The sequence below is a fragment of the Ascaphus truei genome, chromosome 6 (genome assembly GCF_040206685.1).
Source record: "Ascaphus truei isolate aAscTru1 chromosome 6, aAscTru1.hap1, whole genome shotgun sequence".
NCBI lineage: Eukaryota > Metazoa > Chordata > Amphibia > Anura > Ascaphidae > Ascaphus > Ascaphus truei.
In genome coordinates, this window is record NC_134488.1 from 95,352,065 (window position 1) to 95,372,546 (window position 20,482).

Here is a 20,482-nt window from a genome sequence, read left to right on the forward strand (position 1 = left end):
TGACTGGAGTGTGGGGATATACATTAACCCCTTGTGTCCCATTTTTACATTTTCCTGCTCTGTGCTGAAGCAGGGCGTCCCAGTGGTGAGTCGCAGGAATCTTTTCAGGATGGGAGTTTGACCAGAGCAATGTGCTCCAGTGATTCCCAGAATCTTACCTGATTCCTGTGTACACCCTTGAGGAATCCTGTTACTCCGGCACCCCGATACAAAGCATCATTCTGCAACCAGTTTCTCCGTCAAACCCACCCTGAAACTTACCTCCTGAACATCTACTGGTCCCAGCACGTCTGGAAACGGTAAAACACAAGAAACGACAATTGTCTCATATTTTGCACACAGTCACAGTAATGCATACACAATGCCCAGGCCCAAGTGCTGACACTCTAGGACCCCAAAACACGTGTCAGGGGTAACCAAGTGGGCTTGACCTTTATTATAAGCCTGGTTAAACCTTTCACCGCCACAGCCGGGTCAGCTCCTTTTTGTGTCAACGCTGTAATGGGTGCAACTACAGATGAAAAGTTTTGTATGAACCTTCGGAAGTAGTTTGCAAAGCCTAAGAACCATTGTACGTCCTTCAGGGTCGTAGTGCGAGGCCAATACTAAACAGCTTTCACTTTGGCTGGATCCATGGCAAGGTAAGTATCAGAGATGATGTAGCCCAGAAAGGACGTGGTAGTCTGATGAAAGTGACAAAAAAAGGAAAGGACAGTGGCGCTCCCTCAGATGGATTTTTTTAGAGCCCCCTAAGGTGGCGTGGATTAAAAAAGGATGCAGGGCTCGGAGTGGCGGAAGGTACTACTGGCCCTGGTTATACTGCAGCTCAATCGAAATAGGATCAACCCTTGATCATTGGTATGTTTAGCGAAAAGAGTGGAGATGAGCGCATGTGGAGAGCATAAATAAGTGAATCAATAAATGAACAATAGGTGGGGATGGTAATACTATAGATACTCACACGGGCATATGTGAGCAGAATCCCTCGGCGTTGTCTTTGACTGTGATAATCAGGCACTCAAGATGATAAAAGAAAATGATTTTATTAAACAAAAGGTTAAAAACTCAAAGACTTACTTACATACATAATGCAGTCTCCGTTGCTGGAACCAGTTCTGGTGGCAGTGAGTCCCTTTATCCGTGTCCGGCTGCGGGGCTGTTTCCCAGAGGCTTGAAGTGGCTACGGGAGTAGTGTGAGTACAGGAGGGCTCCACGCTATGCCTCGAATTACGCGTTTCGGAAAGTCAATTTCCTTCGTCAGGAACCTGACGCGGATATAGGGACTCACTGTCACCAGAACTGGTTCCAGCAACGGAGACTGCATATTGTATGTAAGTCTTTGAGTTTTTAACCTTTTGTTTAATAAAATCATTTTCTTTTATCATCTTGAGTGCCTGATTATCACAGTGACTGCAGGCACAGCAACTACAGCAGATCTCACGCTGTTAACCCCTGCCCTCATCACTCCAGCTCACTCAAGCCCATGTGAGTCTATTTTATTCTATTTTGTATTTCATCTACACTTCAAAGTGTAGCCATAATCTCCATCCCTCCATTTATTTCGGATTTCTATATATGTGTGTGTCCGTTCCCTGTGGTTTACTGCAAGACACAAAGACTACAGCTAAAAGGCACCATCTACAGTGGACCACACCACACAAGTAGTTTGCGAAGCCTAAGAACCATTGTATGTCCTTCAGGGTCGTAGTGCGCGGCCAATCCTAAACAGCTTTCACTTTGGCTGGATCCATGGCAAGGTAAGTATCGGAGATGATGTAGCCCAGAAAGGACGTGGTAGTCTGATGAAAGTGACACTTCTCCAATTTCACGAATAAGTGATTCTTCCGTAGTCATTGGAGTACCTATTTGACATGACCCGGGTGTTCACGTGCAGTTTTTAGCGAAGGTTAGAATGTCATCTAGATAGACAATGACGTATTGGTCCTTGTTGATGAAGTCCTGGATAACGCGCAGGAACATTTTCAAAGGCCGAAAGGCATGACAAGGTATTTGTAATGTCCATCCCGGGTGTTGAACGCTGTTTTCCACTCACCCCCTGTCGGATTCTTAAAAGATTGTAAACTCCTCATAAGTTCAGTTTAGTAAAGATGGTGGAACCCTGTAGTCTGTCAAAGAATTCGGTGATGAGAGGTAAGGGGTAGCAGCTCTTAATTGTGATTTTTATTAAGTCCCCGATAATCAATACATGTCTGAGGGATCCATCTTTTTTCTTTACAAAGAAGAACCCCGCACCGTCAGGAGACGAAGACTTTCAGATGAAGCCCCTTTGAAGTTTCTCATGGATGTAGTCATTCGTGGCCTTAGTCTCTGGAGATGACAGTAGTAAGAACATTCTCACGGGGGCACTGAGTCGGGTAGAAGGTCGATGTGGCAGTCGAATGCTCGGTGGGGTGGAAGCTCCTCGGATTGAGCCTTGCTGACTACGACCAGAAATGCAGAGTAGATTTGAGGCAGATGAGAAGTTGCCTGTTCTGGTACTGAAACCCCACATAAACCTTTGGACAGCTCAGAGCAGTTCTGTAGGCAGTATGAACTCCATTGAAAAGGCTGTTCTTCTGACCAGTCGATCTGAGTGTTATGTAGTTTCAGCAATGGGAGGCCAAAGATGACGTCGACAGTAGGAGAGAAAATGATGTCAAATTGGATCCTTTCGGTATGAACGTCTCCTGTCTGCAACTGGAAAGTGGTAGTTTGAAGACAAATTAAAGCGGGTTGTAAGGGTCGACTGTCAATCGCCTCAAGCCCAACCGGTTGACTCTTGCATGCCAAAGGGATTATGTTTCTTTTCGTGAACCCCTGATCCATGAAATTTCCCCCTGACCCAGAGTCCAGAAAGGTCTGAGTTGTAGCCTTGAAGGTGTCACCATTAGGTGATGGGTATCAAAAGCCTGGTCAGCATTTTGGGAGGAGAAGTAGCTAGTGTTCCCAGTGTGATCTTCCCGGCTCTCGCTGGGGACTTGGCGTTTCTGACTTCTGGGGGCAAGCAGTTACCTGATGTCCAGCATTACCGCAATAAAGGCAGAGTCCAGCATTACATCTGCGTTGTTTTTTACCGGGCGATAGCTTGTTGAGGCAGCAGTTACCTTGCGTCTGGGCATGTCGAATACTCTGTGGAACTCCTTGGTGAAGCAGCCAATGTCGCACGTGTGGTCCGGTCTTTGTTCCCAGATGGGTGAAGACCATGCCAAGGCGTCATCCACTAGCAGTGATACTAGGCTATAGGCCACCTAAGATCGCTGGAATAGAAAATGTGACGGTATCAATTCAAACTGAATAGAACACTGGTTAAGAAACCCACGACAACCAAGAGGTTCGCCACCATAGCGGTTGGGTGTAGGAAGTCAGGGTTCGGAGGCTCCGTTCATGGGAACGGTTGTGGGAGCAAACACCGCTGAGGAGACAGGGTCCACATGGGCACTTATAGCCTGGTCAGTCAAAGCTTGTACAGAAAGTGGAAGTTGGTACATTCGCTGACTATTCTGGTCAGGCTGTTTCTCTAATTGGTTAAACATGTCAGAGTGCATGTGCAGGACTCGGACCACCTCAGCAGGGTCCATGTTTGTGGGGTTGAGAATTCTGTAATGAGTGCTCACCACAAACAGGACGGGACTGCAGCGCTGAGGTGGGAATGTTAGAATACGCCGACCAACAATTTCGCAACAGCGTCCGGATTGCAGAGTCATAGTCGTGTACCTGGGTCAGGGGAGGAGAGGTCAGGATAGTTGTAATACTCTTTTGACCTTTGTATATAAGAATCTCTGAACATATCAGGCTAATTAATAAACAGGACCTGTTTCACCCAGTGTCCAAGCACTTTATGCGTTGTCCACATGGAGGACTGAATAATTTCAAATTCTTTGCTGTTGAGCATATTCCTATATTCATTAGAGGAGGAGATAGACTAAATCGATTAAATCAAAAAGAGATGTCATGGATATTCTCCCTCAACACCTTGCAGCCCCATGGTCTAAATGTTGAATGGGAGCTGCAGCATTTTCTTCATGATTAATATTGTTTTCTCATTTCTTTCTTTCCAGTTCCCTTCTTCCCCATTCCACCCTTTTTCCTTCCCTCCCCCCACCCTTTCCCCCCCCCCCCCTCCTTTCCTTCCCCCACCTTTCCCATCCCCCTCCCCCTTTTCCTCCCCCCCCCCTCCGTCTCCCTCGCCCCACTCCCCTCCTCTCCCCCCCCCCCCTCTTTTCTCCCCCACCCCCCTTCCCTTTCCCCTCCGGTCTACAGTATATTGACATTCACTTTTGACATTACATACTTTTCATATATTTTTCTTCATTTTTATTTCTTCATTATGGTTAAACAATGTTATATTAGTAAGTGATTAATGCTATCACATATATATGATAAGGTTTCATTTCCTGGTACATCCAATTTTGTATATGGGTATAGTCACTGTTTATATTTAATTATATATTTATTATTATTTTTGAGCATAGTGTATATATAAGCATATGCTGTATAGTTGTTTTTAATCATGGACCACTCATATGTATTGAAATCTACTGTTATATTTACTTTGTACCCATGCCTTCATGAAAGGAATTTCTGACATTCATTACCTGTCTGGTTCATGTTTTAATCTTGTCAATTATGTGATTGTGTAATCACACACACTTGTTGTCCATCATTGATTGGCAAATTGTTCAGGTGTTGTGTGTTACCACATACTATTTTATGTGTGTTTTTCTACTGACGGATCACTCTTTGATAAAGGCCAGTAGGCTGAAACGCGTTAGAGGATCCGTCAGTATACTGTGCCAATAAAGATGTTCTAGCTTACATCAGTCCCCCGGCATTTCTTTCTCCGGCTGTGCTTTGCCTTGCCTCCCACCGGAGGAGTTTCTACTTTCCTGTCTACCACAGAGCACGCCGGGCTGTTGATTCAGAGCTCGCTTCACCGGACATGACGTAACCCCCGCCGGTCACGTGACCACCCGCTGTGAAGGATCGCACACAGCAGGGTAGGCGGCAGAAGAGTGGATCAAAGGGCCGCCTTCAAACGGAGATCCCAGCTGATATCAGCCGAGCTGTGACCAGAGGAGTACTGGAGGAAGGAGCGGCGAGAGGATCGTGGAGCGCACGGCACTACACATGTCTACGTGAGTTTCTTTTTATCTTTAGTCTATCTGGAGCTCACTCTGAGCCAACTGCTGGAAAAGATTTATCACTAGTGTGTAGTTTGCCTGACCCCCATCCCCAGTCATACAGCGAGAAGGCTCAACAGTGTTCATTGCTTCTGAGCGCCTGAGGGGTTAACTGTTGTTCACCCATACATACTGTAGTTGTAATACTCGCCGTGGTCTAGGATAGGAGAAGTTGGATGGTCGTTGTGCGTAGCCGAGGTCCAGGTGTCAGAGAAGGAAGAGGTCCATGTTCAAGCTGAGGTCAGAGGTAAACAAAGTTAAGGCAGAATGCAAAGCAGCAACAGGATGCTTGAGGCAAGCACATGAAACATAAACACTGCGTTTATGCTCAGTCAGTTTGCCTCATGGCTGGCTGAGCATATAAGAATAAAACAAAAATTGTGAGGCGCTTCCAAGAAAGGTGTGATAAATAAATATATAAATATAGTTATAAATATAAATATATAGTAACTGATATCAACAGTGCTCAAAAATAATGAAAGTAAAATTCGCTGCTCAACCCTCTTAGGAGAAGATCCGGTTTCTCCTCTCTTGACTGTTTGGAAGAAGCTTGTGGGGAGCGCAGATTTTCACTATATGAAAGGAAGAGAATATATAATAGTGTAATAAGTCCAAACACCTGTGGCAATATATATATGGGGATCGAGATTAAGAACTCAAATTCTCCCAGTTAAAATACAGTATTGGAAAACACTCTGAAGACTCTGTAGTTTGCAGGGGGGTCTTGCTTAGTGTACTCTCCCTGGTGTCAGTGGAACATACCCTCGATGGAAACAGAGACATCTCTAGTGCAACATTGTATGTTCACTTATAGTATATTCAATAAAATCAGTGGTAATTTGCACTTTCATTAGCACCATGTGCATAGACACATAAAAATCAAAGCACAGCAGCAGTATACACCATCTACCCCTCTCCCGGGATCGCGTCGCGTCACTTCCGGTCCGGCCCGTCGTGTCACTTCTGGTTTCGGGATTGATCTTGAAATGGGTCCACACGGGTTCTGGGGCATGGGGAGCACAGTCTGGGTTGCTGCTGGTTCACTGGCGTGGCAGCTTTGTCAGGAGTCCGATCTCAGGGAGGCCTGTCTGTCCCTGTCAACGTGGTCCTATTATTGGGCGGCCTAAATAGCCCAGACTTCCTTGTGGCATGTTCGCCCTAACATAATCAGGTGGGTCGACATTGAAAATGCTGTACTAGAAAACCACACGATAAACTCCTTACTATGCTTACAGAAGTTTTTTTCACATTGTTTTTATTCACAATTTATTGTTTATTGAATATTTACTTAAATATCACATGTTTAATAATTAATTCTTGTGACACTATTTGTATTTCTATATAAATACACTAGTATTTTAAAGGTTGAGGGTAACATTTGATTCACTTATCTTCACAATATTATTACAATCAGTTGCGCAGATTACGTCACAATTTTTTATCACACTCCTTGCTTACTCCATTTTCTTACCTCCTATTCTCCCATGTACCCTCTACAATTTGACTTCCGCCCTGCTCACGTCTGAAACAGCCCTCACTAAAATAATTAATGACCTCCATTCTGCCAAAGACAAAGGTCCTTACACTCTGCTCATATTACTCGACCTCTCTGCAGCCTTTGATACCATGGACCTCTGTCTTCTTCTTCACATTGTCGATCTCCCTGTGGGAGTACCCCAGAGGTTTATCTTGGGACATCTTCTCTTTTCTCTTTTCACAGTCTCTCTAAGTGACCTTATCACGTCTATTAGTTTCAAATATCCCCTGTATGCTGATCACACACACAAATTCACTATTCAACCCCAGATCTGCTGTACAGGCTAAAGTCCAGACCAAAGTCTCAGAATGTCTCTGCTACTGTATATCATCCTGAATGGCCTCCTCATACTTCCTCCCAAGGCTGGCCCTACTGCCTCCTTCTACATTACTGTTGGCCGCACTACTGTATCATACACTCAGTATCACAAGCACGCTGCCTAGGTCGCACATTTGACTAAACCTTCGCATTGTCCTCTCAAATTCACAATGTAGCTAAAATCTGTCAGATTAAATACACAGCCTACTTACTAAGATTTCTTGCACTATCTATAGTTTTGTGTAAAAAATAAATGTATGATTGCATTTACTACCCTCATGGTAAATTATATACAAGACACTTATACAGTATCATAAAACAAAGTAACGTGCTGGCATGTGTCATGAAGCCATCAACCCGGAAGTGCCATGTGCTTAGAGGCTGATTATAGCGTCTGAGGGAGGTGGGTTATTGTTTATGGTATAAATATCTGTAATTTTGATGTATAATACAAACCTGTTGAAGTTGCTTTTGTTCACCGAATCGTTGGATGTTGCTATGACTTTGTCATTAAAATGACTATGACTTAACATTTTGACCTTTCTTTTTAGATGTGCTTGACTTCTGCTTATAGTGAACATGTTGCATACTTAAGACTTTTTTTTGTGCCTATATTTTAGATTTGAAAACATCTTCTATCGAATTGCACTAAGTATTGTCTTTGCCATTGAGGAGATTAATAGCAACCACAGTTTTTTGCCCAATATTACTCTGGGATTCTCTATTTATGATTCATGTGATTCGGTCTTGAAGTCTCTTCTGAGAGCCATGCATCTTTTAACTGGGCAAGAGGAGCCTGTTCCCAATTTCAGGTGTAAAACTCATCCTCCATTGGCTGCTTTAATAGGGGAAGATAAATCGTCCCTGTCAATACCACTGGCAAGACTCTTAGGAGTTTATAGATTTCCACAGGTAAGTCATATGTTCCTTGTCACAAGTTTTTTATTTATTAAGTTACCGGTGCCATGCCAACAAATATATTTCTTTAATAGCTTCCTAATTGCATAAAAAAAGTCTTCCTTCTGCAACTTTAAAGTCAAATTCCACACATGTAGAAGTCAGAGGTTATTTATTAAGGATATATATACAATGTTCGGCAATCCTATATCTGCACGCCTGGGGCGTGAGGATTTAACATCTGGGCGAGCTCCTATTGGCCCAAGCAACACACGTGTTTGTTTTTTTACATTTTCCCTGCTCACGTGAAAAAATAAAAAATAAACTCCCCCTGCCTGACTGCTGATTGGCGCGTGCTCCCAGGCATTGTGGGCGCGCGGCAAGGCTCTATACGAGCCCACGCATCACGCTCGACCATGGCGATCTTGCTGGAAGTAAGTACTCCTTTTGCTGCCTATCACACTCCCTCTGCTGCCTGCCGCGATGTCCCCATCCCCCCTGCAGCCCACGCGGGATGGGAGGTGATAATGCGACTGTTTCTTCTCTGGTCCCCGTGGCTGGCTGCAGTTTTTCCCCGTCCCCCCACCTCGCTGACCCCGCTGGACGGGAGGTGGTAGCGAGGGTGTTCCTTTTCCCCCCGGTCCCCGTGTCAGCCTGCGGGGCGGGAGATGGGAGCGGGGATGTCCCTTCAGGTCCCCACTTCCCCCCGGTCCCCGTGTCAGACCGCGGGTGTGTGTGTGTGTATGTGTGTAAATATGGGAGAATGTGTGGGTGTGTGTGTGTATATATAGGAGAATGTGTGTGTGTGTGTGTGTGTGTGTGTGTGTGTGTGTGTGTGTGTGTGTGTGTGTGTGTGTATATGGGAGAGTGTGTGTGTATATGGGAGAGTGTGTGTGTATATGGGAGAGTGTATGTGTGTATATGGGAGAGTGTATGTGTGTATATATGGGAGAGTGTATGTGTGTATATATGGGAGAGTGTATGTGTGTATGGGAGTATGTGTGTGACACCAGAGGTACCCCCCCAATCAGTCACCCCCTCCCCAACCAGTAGCCCAGTCAGTCACCCCCCCCAGTCAGTCAGTCACCCCTGCCCCAGTCAGTCACCCAGTCAGTCAGCCCTCCCCAGTCAGTCACGCCGTCTCCCCTCTCTCTGGTCTCCCCCGTCTCCCCTCTTTCTGGTCTCCCCTCCCTCTGGTCTCCCCGTCTCCCCTCTCTCTGGTCTCCCCCCGTCTCCCCTCTCTCTGGTCTCCCATTCTCCCCTCTCTCTGGTCTACCCTCTCTCTGGTCTCCCCCGTCTCCCGTCTCTCTGGTCTCCCCCGTCTCCCCTCTCTCTGGTCTCTCTCTCCCCTCTCTCTTTCTCTCCCCGGTCTCCCCCTCTCTCTTTCTCTCTCCCCCCTCTCGTCTCTGTCTCTCTCCCCTCTATTTCTCTGTCTCTCTCCCCTTTCTGTCTCTCTCCCATCTTTGTCTCTCTCCCCTCTCTCTCTCTCTGTCTCCCCTCTCTCTGTCTCCCCCTCTCTCACTCCCCCTCTCTCTCTCCCCCTCTCTTCCCCCCCCCTCTCTATCTCCTCCTTCTCTCTCTCTCTCTCTTCCCTCTCTCTCTCCCCCTCTCTCTCTCCCCCTCTCTCTCTCTCCCCTCTCTGTATCTGGATATCTTATTTACCCTATATAGCTTAACTGTCCTATACTACACCAAAATAACCTATACTGCTTTCTTCCAGATTTGACTCTCAAGCTTCAGACGGGACACATCGGAATCTCCACTAACCCAGAAGACAGGTAGAAAACACCACCCCTCCAACTTATAACATTGCGGGAAGTAGGTACCTGGACATTGAGGGACTGCGGATCAGGTAAGATCCCAGGTGGGATTACTGCTTTAGATATTGTGAAGTGGGGGCATCCAGACACTGGATAAAGGGTGCAGGAAACTAGTCATTCACATCTGGCTTTTTTTTGTCAATCCGACATTTACACACACACACACACACACACACACACACACACACACACACACACTCACACACACACACACACACACACACACACACACACACACACACACTCACACACTCACACACTCACACACTCACACACTCACACACTCACACACTCACACACACACACGCATAACCAGGACTAATTGTAGTATAATGTAATACAATAAATAAACTTATGTCAAAAACAAATTTTGTTCTTAGAAGGAATTTATTCAATTTATTTTTGAATTTTTTTTAAAGCGGGCCTGGGGGCGGGACAAGGGCGGGTTTTGGGGCAGGACCAGGGTGGGTTTGGGGGTGGGACCAGGGCGGGGTTGGGGGCGGTACTAGGGCAGATTGGTGGGCGGTACTAGGGCGGGTTGGGGGCGGGACTAGGTGGCTAGTAGATTTTTTTGTTCGGCGAGTAGATTTTTGGGTGATTTGTCGACCACTGTATATATATATATATATATATATATATATATATATATATATATATATATATATATATATATATATGTATACACACACACACAGCTCAACAAATACACTTGCCCGGTCGCAACGGGCGTGTGCATTTTGGCTGCTGTCGAGAGCTTACCTGCGGCGGCGGTTCCCGATCTTCTCTGTCGCTCTTTAAATTCATGTTTTTCCCCTGCAGCAGTAGTCAAAATGGCCACTTGGCGTCATGTGACGTCTCGTTGCCATGGCAACGGGACACCGTGTGATGTCACCATGTCCCATTGCCATGGCAACCCGGCGTAATATGCCCCAGCACAGTCATTTTGACTACTGCTGCAGGGGGAATACATGAATTTGAAGGGGAGACGGACTGGAGATGCCGTCAGGACCAGCAACCGGACCCTGCTGCAGGTAAGTGTTGTGGGGGAGAGGAGTGTTTTGGGGGGGTGAGTGACTTTTGGGGGGGGTGGGTTTTTGCCCAGTTTGTCAGGCCCTTTAGATACTGTAGATAGATAGATAGATAGATAGATAGATAGATAGATAGATAGATAGATAGATAGATAGATAGATTAGGGGAAGATGGTATGTCTAACCTTCCAATTACATGGCTCCTATATGTCCTTTATAGTCTGCTTAGTCAGACATACTTTATCTTAGTGTCTTACATTGCGCTGTGTCTAATATAGAGAAAGGTAGTCCCAAGGGGGGGCACAGGCGGAGCACTGCCAAATCGATGAGGAAGAAAGGGGGCTGCATCCAGTAGTATTAAAAATATATTTATTTATTGAGTGGTCAAAGCAAGAACATAAACACTTTTACGCGTTTCGGGAATTGCGTCTCTTTCTCTTTTTGAGAAAGGGACGCAATTCCCGAAACGCGTAAAAGTGTTTATGTTCTTGCTTTGACCACTCAATAAATATATTTTTAATACTACTGGATGCAGCCCCCTTTCTTCCTCATCGATTTGGCAGTGCTCCGCCTGTGCCCCCCCTTGGGACTACCTTTCTCTGTACCTCTATGGACGTGAAGCACCCACTACAAGGATAGAGCTGTGCTGCAAAAGGGGAATCTCACTGAAACGAAGATCATCCTTGGTATGTACTTTTTGGTTCTGTTGGGGCTTGTTTGGGGACTTTATGGCATATATGGAGACCTGAGCTAGCCACACAACGCCATCAGTACACATATACCACTTCATGTACCATTACACATGGTTTATCTGCATTTCCCCAGCACCTACATTTGCTCCTATACCTTGATCACAGAGGTTATCATTATTAGTCTGCATGCACTTTGCCCTGAGTCAGCTGAGACCCGTTTATAGGGACACTATCCCTCAATTCTGCCTGTGTCTAATATATATATATGCAATTCAGTGGAGGTTTCTTGTTGCCTTTTTCACCCACCATAACTTAAAACATGATGATAAACCCTACAGCCTTGAAAATTGCAAAGCCATCAGTACAACCAACTTCACACTGATGATACCCATTAAGGTTGAAACATGTCTGTGAGTGGTTTCTCTGAATTTGCATCTGATTCCCATGCTGTGCTTTTAAGCTGTGTTAACAGTGGGCATTAGCTTATATGGGCTCCATGTAACAATGTTTTTTCAGGCAAAAGGTGATACGTGTGCTCATTTGCATGTCATTTCCCAGAATCCCTTACTGCAGTGGAAACACTGTATGCTGGGTGATAATGGTGAAAGGCAGGGTTGCAGACCTGCCTAAGACATGTGAATGTGCATATATATAGTCAAAAACGAATAGACGATACCGTTCTGTGGCTAACAAAATGCTTTTATTTGAGCGAGCTTTCGAGATACACTGATCTCTTCATCCGGTGGTGTTACAATGAATAAAGCAAGAAAGGTTTAACTTAAAAACAGTGCATCTTGGAATGTTATCTGTGACTGCAACCTATCCCTGCCCCCTGTGCAGTATGCGATTTATGACTTGAGGTATTAAATTGTCTCTGAATGTTAGTGATTTAAGAGTGAGTGTATGTGTGTGTTTGTGTATGTATGTAAATATAAATGTATAAAGCACCCCCAGTGTATACAACGCTTTACAAAAGATGTGTGTGGAGTGGGAGTGTATAGCAATAGTGTGGGTAGGTGTGGAAATGTAAGAGGGTGTAGCATTACTATAAATGTGTGTACATACTATGTGGTCCCTATTTGTATTTAGGGATGGAATTACATTGTGTATTTGTATGTGTAAGAGACAGCTGTGTGTGCATTCATAAAGCGCAGTATGAATATATATGGCCTTCAGCACTCATTTGTATTCATGCAACCATCTCTCTTTCGGTGTTCTAAGATTACCTTTGAGTATGGCCACCTTCCGATCATTCATCTTGTGGCCAGAGTCAGAGAAATGTTCACAGACAGGACTGTTTCTTGTTCCGTGTGTGATGCTGTGGTGATGCAGATTCATTCTCTTTTTTAGCCCCTGTTCCGTCTTAACTATGTAGTAGCCGCCCCCTGGGCATTTAATGCACATGATGAGGTACACGACATTGCTGGAGGAACAGGTGAACCTTCCTCTGATTTTGTACTCCAGATTCCTGTATGGTATTTGTATTGTGCCCGTTGTGTGGAGCATTGCGCCCGCTGTGTGGAGCATTGCGCAGGTTTTGCATCTTGCGTCCTGGCATGGTCTTGTCCCGCATTAAGTTGTTCTGTTGACTACTTTACTCCTCACCATAATTTTCTTGAGATTATGAGGTTGTCTGTATGATAATAAGGATATAGAAAAACAATTGTTCCCAGCACGCAAATAAGAAAAGGAGGGGAGCAGTGAACCAAAAGGATTTCATGAACAAAACACAAAGTGAATGAAGAACACAATGCAACAACAAGGGAGGAGGCAGAGGGAGGGGGGGGGGAATGGGAAGGGTGGAAAAAAGAACAAACGTTTCCCCTCCTTTTCTTTTTTGCGTGCTGAGAGTAATTGTTTTTCTATATTGTTATTTGGGAGGAATTGGGGTGCTCCTTGTTCCACATTGCACCTATTATTCCAATTACCCTTTTGCGTGCTGTCTAATTTTTGTTTGTTACTATGATAATAAGGGTGTTTCAGAGAAGACCTGTTGCAGTCTTGTATCTTCCTGGAGAATGGGTTGTAGTTCCCTGGCAATCTTGTGTAGGGCTTCTAGGTGTGGGTTATATGTGACCCTGTTGCTTCTCTCTTTCTGCCTGTAGTCAAGGAGATCACTCCTTGGTATTCTGCTGGGTTTGTGGATTTGCTGATCTACAATTCGATGGTTATATCCACGGTTTATGAGATCCGATCTCAAGGCTGTAATCCGCTGATCTCTGTCTGCTGTGTTGGAGCATATCTGGTTGTATCGTATGGCTTGACTGTAGATGGTTGCATGCTTAGTATGTGTCAGGTGGAAGCCGTTGTCCCTCAAATAGCAGGCTCTGTCTGTAGGTTTGCGGTATACAGAAGTCTGAAGTTGGTTGTTCTTTATAGTAATGGTGGTGTCTAGGAAGTATACTTTGTCTGGGGAATGGGTGAGTTTGAGGTTGATGGTCGGGTGGAACGTATTGAAGTTCTCATGGAACTGTAGGAGAACCTGTTCACCAGAGGCCCAAATCAGGATGATGTCATCGATGTAGCGAAGGTATGAGGGGGTTTCAAGTGACAGGTGACACACACACAGGCACTCTTACATTACTAACATTCAATGACTATTTAACAACTCAAGTCATAAATCGTATACTACACAGGGGGAGGGGTGTGTTAGATTTCAGTCACAAATAACATTCCTATAGAATATGCACTGTTTGTAAGTTTACCCTTGAGGCTTTAGTCAATGCATCATCGCCGGAAGAAGAGATCAGTGTGTTTCAAAAGCTCGCACAAATATAAGCATTTCATTAGCCACAGAACGGTATTGTCTATTCATTTTTGATTATTAAAGCTCGGCTAACACGGTACCGATATCTCTACACATATATACAATATATATATCTTATAATGCATTCTTTTCATTTTCCATCTATTTATGTTTCGGTTTTGTCAGATGTTAAAGATTTGCATCTCCTTGGAGATTATTTATCAATGTCTTCTGGCTGCACAATTGGATAATTTAAAATCAAATTGACCAAATAAAAGGAAATCCTTTTTTAATAAATCGTACAGTTTTTGGACTATTTTTGCAGCCTGGCATCTTTTATAAAAAATAAAAGAAACCCTCTTTTCTTCTTAAATTTGACACTAGGTGTTTTTATACCCAAAAGAAAAATGATAGAATGGAAACCTGGGAGTCCCTGGAACTAAACACAGTACTTTGTTTCAGCTTGTGGGACACTCTGATAACAAAGATACTTACCAATGAAGGTACCAGCTTTTTAGTCTCCTCCACAGAAAATAAAATGACAATTTAAAGAGTCATGGCCCCATCGGATAACACAGCGGGGGTCCCGGCAGTCCCATTCAGTTAACGTGAGTTAACGTTAGTAACGGTTAACGTTATACTGGTTGAGTCCGGGGCGCCAGAGGTCGGAAGGTATTTGTCCAAGAACCAGAGTTCAGGGATAGGAGAGAGCAGCTTAGTGATGTCCAAAAGCCAAGGTTCAAAGGCAGGAGAAGGCAGCGTAGTCAAAGTCCAAAGCAGAGTTCAAGTTCAAACCAAGGGAATCCAAACAAGGGCAGGGACAGGAACCAGAACTGAAATAGACAAGGGAGCTGGGCATAGACACTGCACACACAGGAAAGCTATGCAGAGTGAGGAAGCAGAGGGCAGACTGGGGTTATAAAGGAGGGAGGACAAATAGCAGGAAGGGGAGGAGCAGGGGTTTGTCTGGGAGCTTGCAGGGATAGGTGTGAGAGAGTAGGGGAGGAGACAGGGAGGTAATCTAGGGTAATGGCCTGTAAGCTCCGTGGTGGAGCCAGTACCGGGGGAGGATAGGTAAGTAGAGCGGGTGCACGCGCCCTCTGTAACGCTGCCACGTGCGCGCAATACGCGAGTGCCAGAGCGTGGGGGAAGCATCGCGGAGGAGGTGCTCGGCTGAAGGATAAGAGAGGGGGAAGGAGTGGAGGAAGTGGGTAAGGAGACGGACGTACGCCGAGGGGCGTGAGTCCCCTGACGGGAGACCAGGGACAGGGAATGCGCGCGCACAGTGAGAGGACAGTGCGTGTGTGCAGATGGTGAACAGGAGCGTGCTGACCGCGCCACAAGGGAGTGAGGCAGAGAAGGGGAAGGCAAGGAAAAAGAAGGATTAGCCGGAGGGACCAAGGTGACGGGGACATGCTGGGTAGAGCGAGTCTCCCGATCCGTTACAGTATCCCCCCCTTGAGGTACGGACTCCGGACGATCTTCCCAAGGTTTATGAGGGAACTTCCGACGGAACTGTCTGAGGAGGGTTGGGGCATGGACGTGATGAGATGGTATCCAGGAGCGTTCCTCCGGACCGTATCCCTTCCATTGTACGTGGAACTGAAGTCTGCCCCTGGACCAACGAGAATCGAGTAAGGATTGAATTTCAAATTCTTGCTGTCCTTGTATGACGACAGAATTAGGCCTCCGAGGACGGTCCAGAAAATGAAGATTCTGGATCACAGGTTTCAGTAAAGATACGTAGAATACCGAAGGGATCTTCACGGTAGAAGGAAGTGCAAGTTGGTATTCGACCGGATTGATCCTTTTGAGAATCTTGAAAGGACCTAAGAATCTTGGGGCCAGTTTCTGGGAAGGGGTCTTGAGTTTGATATTCCTGGACGATAGCCAAACTCTGCCTCCGGGTTTGAACTCTGGGCCCACTTGGCGTCGCCAATCCGCTTGCGTCTTTCGTCCTAGAACGAAATTTTGCAAAGTTTTTAAGATCCTTTTCCAGGAATTTTGAAGACTGGATAGATGAGAATCTGCTGCGGGAACACCAGAGGAGAGGGAGGATAGGGGAAGACTGCTGGGGTGGAATCCATAATTAATGAAAAAAGGCGACTCTTGCGTGGATTCGTTTTTTAATGAGTTAATAGCAAACTCTGCCCAGGGTAACAGGTCCACCCAATTGTCCTGCGATTCAGACACGAAGCATCTAAGATACTGTTCCGGCGTCTGATTCATTCTCTCCGTCTGCCCGTTGGTTTGTGGGTGATAACCCGAAGAAAATAGAAGGGAAATGCCAAGTCTTGGAGAAAAAGCTCGCCAAAACTTAGAGATGAATTGAGTACCTCTGTCAGAAACAATGGAAACAGGTACACCGTGTAATCTGAAAATTTCCTTGGAAAAAACATCGGCTAAAGTAGCTGAATTAGGAAGACCCTTGAGGGGAATAAAGTGTGTATGCTTAGAAAACCTATCTACTACCACTAGGATCGTATTCATCCCTTTAGAATTGGGAAGCTGCACAATAAAGTCCATGGAGATATGTTTCCAGGATTGTTCCGGAATAGGAAGAGGCATGAGGAGACCAGAAGGTTTGTGACGGGCGGATTTGCTCTGGGCACAGACTGGACAAGCCCTGGTGAACTCGAAAATGTCCTTATTCATTTTAGGCCACCAAAGGGTCCGTTTGATGAGATCTACAGTTCTCTTGTAGCCTGGATGACCAGCAGCTCTAGACAAATGTCCCCATAGAAGAATTTTGTGGTGAAAACGCAAGGCAGCGTATAACCGTCCCTCTGGCACCTTAAATCTCCTAGAAATATGAGCCTGGGCTTTATTGATTTCATCCAAGATATCAAAATTGTTGACGGCAATAATACACTTACAGTTGCGGCCCCTTTTATTCTAAAACATCACCGCATTTTTCCGGGATTTTTTTTCGAATGCTACGCACTTCACCGGTGCATGCTACATTCATGCTGCATTCATGTTGCGTTCTCAGCTGCGGGTCATGCGCGGTTGATGCGCGGTTCATGCGTTTATTGAGAATGGTTCGGATTTAATAGGTTGCAATTCTTCGCGTGTCCACCACATGGCAGATATTCATGAATTGTAATGCGCATGCGCTACAGTAATGTGTCGACTAGCAGATGTTTCGTTTAAAAAAGATACCACAGTGGGCTATTGTAAATTGGCCTTGGGACTGAAGGAAGAGGTTACAATAATGTATCAATTTAGGCTTTTCATATTAAAGAAAGACAAAGACCAGTTTCTGTTATTCTCCAGAGACCCGCCACCATGAGTGTTCAAGTGCAGCCCGTGTCCCAAAAACCCGACAGAACATACGCGTATTTAATATGGGCCGCGATTAATGCAACAGATAATAAGATGGCAACAGTTGTTCAAATTTATCAGTATTTTATCGAAAACTATGACTTTTACAAATTTTCACCAGCTCCTCATGTGTGGAAGCGTGCAATAAGGAAAAGGTTATGTAGCGATCCATGTTTTTATCGTATTGATCCCGAATTTATTAGAGGGTATTGGTGTGCATCACCGGATTTTTCCTGTATCTATGATCATGGAGACGGCAAAAGGCGAAAGGTCGTGTTAAAACCAACTAAGAAATGACAGTCGCTGGCAAGCAATGCGCCAGCACCAGCACCAGCTTCCAATAACTGTCCCACCGTCAGTGACAACCCTTGCTGTCTGTCCACGCACGGACACCTGCAGCCTGAGCTGGATTTCGCGTGCAGTTTCGAGCAAGCTTGCATGTACCTAAGCGATTTCCAGCCTCATCAGCTGACTACAGGTGTAGTAGTCCCACTGCCAACTGTCAACGTGTATGATGAAGAATACTGGACTGGCAGTGGCCCGGCGCCAGCACCAGCTGAATGGGGAATTCTATTTTGAGTAATGTTGCCGTATTTTATTCTGTTTTTTTTATTTTGAAAATATCAATATCAGTGCGATTCAAAAGTCAAGCGATTCTCCTGTAAGCAATATCATTGGCTGAGCGGCTTCTACAGTACTGCAGATACTGAACAATTGGTGGAAAGCTAGGCGCATGTGCATTGGAACCTTCTTGAAACGCATATGCGTGTCATCACATCGACGGTAGGCGCATGCGCATGTGAACAGGAGACGCCCCCGGAGAAAATTATTGGTGGGACTGACTGGGAACTTCTTTAGGGGACTGACCATTACAGTAAACTTTTATTTTTGTTTTTCCTCAGAAAAGAAAACGGCAAATAGAGGGATTTCGATGGATAATATCGCTTTGTGTAACAATGCCTGCACATTGCTGAATCGGATTTAAAAAACCACGTACCGGAGTCTACAGTTTAGTGGCCGTTGTTATTGATTAGGATAGAATACCTGAAACAGTATGCTGATGTTTTCAGACACTATACAATACTTTTTTATATATGTACTGTATAATAAAACAGAAAAAATAAAAAGTATGCATTTATTCTACATGTATTCCAGTACATACAGTATGTGTCTTCTATACCAGTACATACAGTACAGTTTGTGTCTTGTATTTTTTTTAATACTCTTGTGATGTACAGTTCTGAGCATGCCTACGTGTGTGCGTGCGACTGTGAGTGTGCGTGTGACTGAGAGTGTGCGTGTGACTGAGAGTGTGCATGTGACTCTGCGTGCGACTGACTGAGTGTGCATGTGAGTGTGCATGTGACTGTGAGTGTGCATGTGACTGTGAGTGTGCATGTGACTGTGCGTGTGACTGAGAGTGTGCGTGTGACTGTGCGTGCGACTGACTGCGTGCGACTGACTGAGTGTGCATGTGAGTGTGCATGTGAGTGTGCGTGTGACTGTGCGTGTGACTGTGCGTGTGCATGTGACTGTGCGTGTGCGTGTGAGTGTGCATGTGACTGTGAGTGTGCATGTGACTGTGAGTGTGCATGTGACTGACTATGCGTGACTGTGACTGTGCGTGTGACTGTGTGCGCGTGACTGAGTGTGCGCGTGACTGAGTGTGCGTGTGTGTTACAGTGTGACACAGGGGGTGTGGGTGGGTGGTCTGCGCTCCGTGTCCTTTTATTCAAAATGTAATGGGCGCGTGGGTGGAACGGCGCCGCTGCCAGACGCTTCTGCGCATGCATGGCGTCCGACAGGGTCGCCATGACTACTGCGCATGCGCGGCGCGGGCTGCGCAGAGGTTGGCGGCAGCTGAACAGCTCCCCTTCCTGCTTGTATGCGAGTGAGCCCAGCGGGGGGAGCTCTGTCTGAGTCTCCCGCCCGGGGGCAGAGGAGTCTCCCGCCCGGCGCCAGAGGAGTCTCCCGCCCCGCGCCAGAGGAGTCTCCCACCCCGTGCCAGAGGAGTCTCCCGCCCCGCGCCAGAGGAGTCTCCCGGCCGGCACCAGAGGAGTCTCCCGCCCCGCGCCAGAGGAGTGTGCAGCCCCGCGCAGAGGAGTCTCCAGCCCGGCGCAGAGGAGTGACCAGCCCGTGTATCCTGTGGCAGCAAGCCCACCTGCGGAGGTATGTGTATGTATTTATGTGTGTGTGTGTTTGTCAGTGTGTGTGTTTGTGTCAGTGTGTGTGTGTGTGACATGTCAATGGCCTGTGACCCTAGAAAACATACATTGCACATGTACTGTATATACACCTCTGCTTTAATGGATTATCTTCCCCTCGGGCAAGGAGAGCACAAATGGGGAAGGGTGCCCATCTTCCCCCCGGCTTGCTCCGGGGGCAGGGGGACTTGCAGGGTGCCGCTCGGTTCAAGCAGTAGATGCTGCCCCCATCACCGTGCAGCAGAAGCACTCGCCCCCGATGGAGTACAGAGCTACTGCTGTAATTTGAGCTTGGCGTGCGGCTGGGACAGAGAGCGGGCCTGGTCCCAGGAGCCGGTCAGCAGATTGTAGCAGGAGAGCCGGGCCCGGTCCCCACTGCCCCGGATGCCGCCCGTGCCCATCTCCAACTGGGGGAAATTGCGGCCGGCCGTTAGGAGCGGCGCCGGCGGCTATCGCCGCCACCACATATATTTTTTGAGCGGGTGTGATGTCAGTGTTGGGGTCGGGCTGAGCCAGAACACAGCCCGGCCTCAACTGCCAGCACTGACGTCACATCCGTTTCATTTCTGTCTCCACAATCCATTTTTGCCCCAGTTCGAATGAGGTGCCACTAAAGAAGTTTCACTTCAAAAAATCTTTATTCATAAAATATACAAAACGCAACATCTCCTTTATAAAAGAACGGCAAGAACATTTACAGTGGGATGGTGTGCAGAACAGTCAGTCAGGCCTGCAC

The 20,482-nt window shown here is 46.2% G+C and overlaps 1 protein-coding gene across 2 annotated transcripts in view; it reads left to right on the forward strand.

The window, feature by feature from the left end:
• Positions 1-20,482, forward strand: part of LOC142497427 (extracellular calcium-sensing receptor-like) — a 77,446-nt gene that overhangs the window by 16,340 nt on the left and 40,624 nt on the right. For both annotated transcript variants that reach the window (XM_075605201.1, XM_075605202.1), the window contains exon 2: positions 7,656-7,947. In XM_075605201.1, coding sequence (XP_075461316.1) covers positions 7,656-7,947 — 292 coding nt within the window. The remainder of the gene's footprint in view (positions 1-7,655; positions 7,948-20,482) is intronic.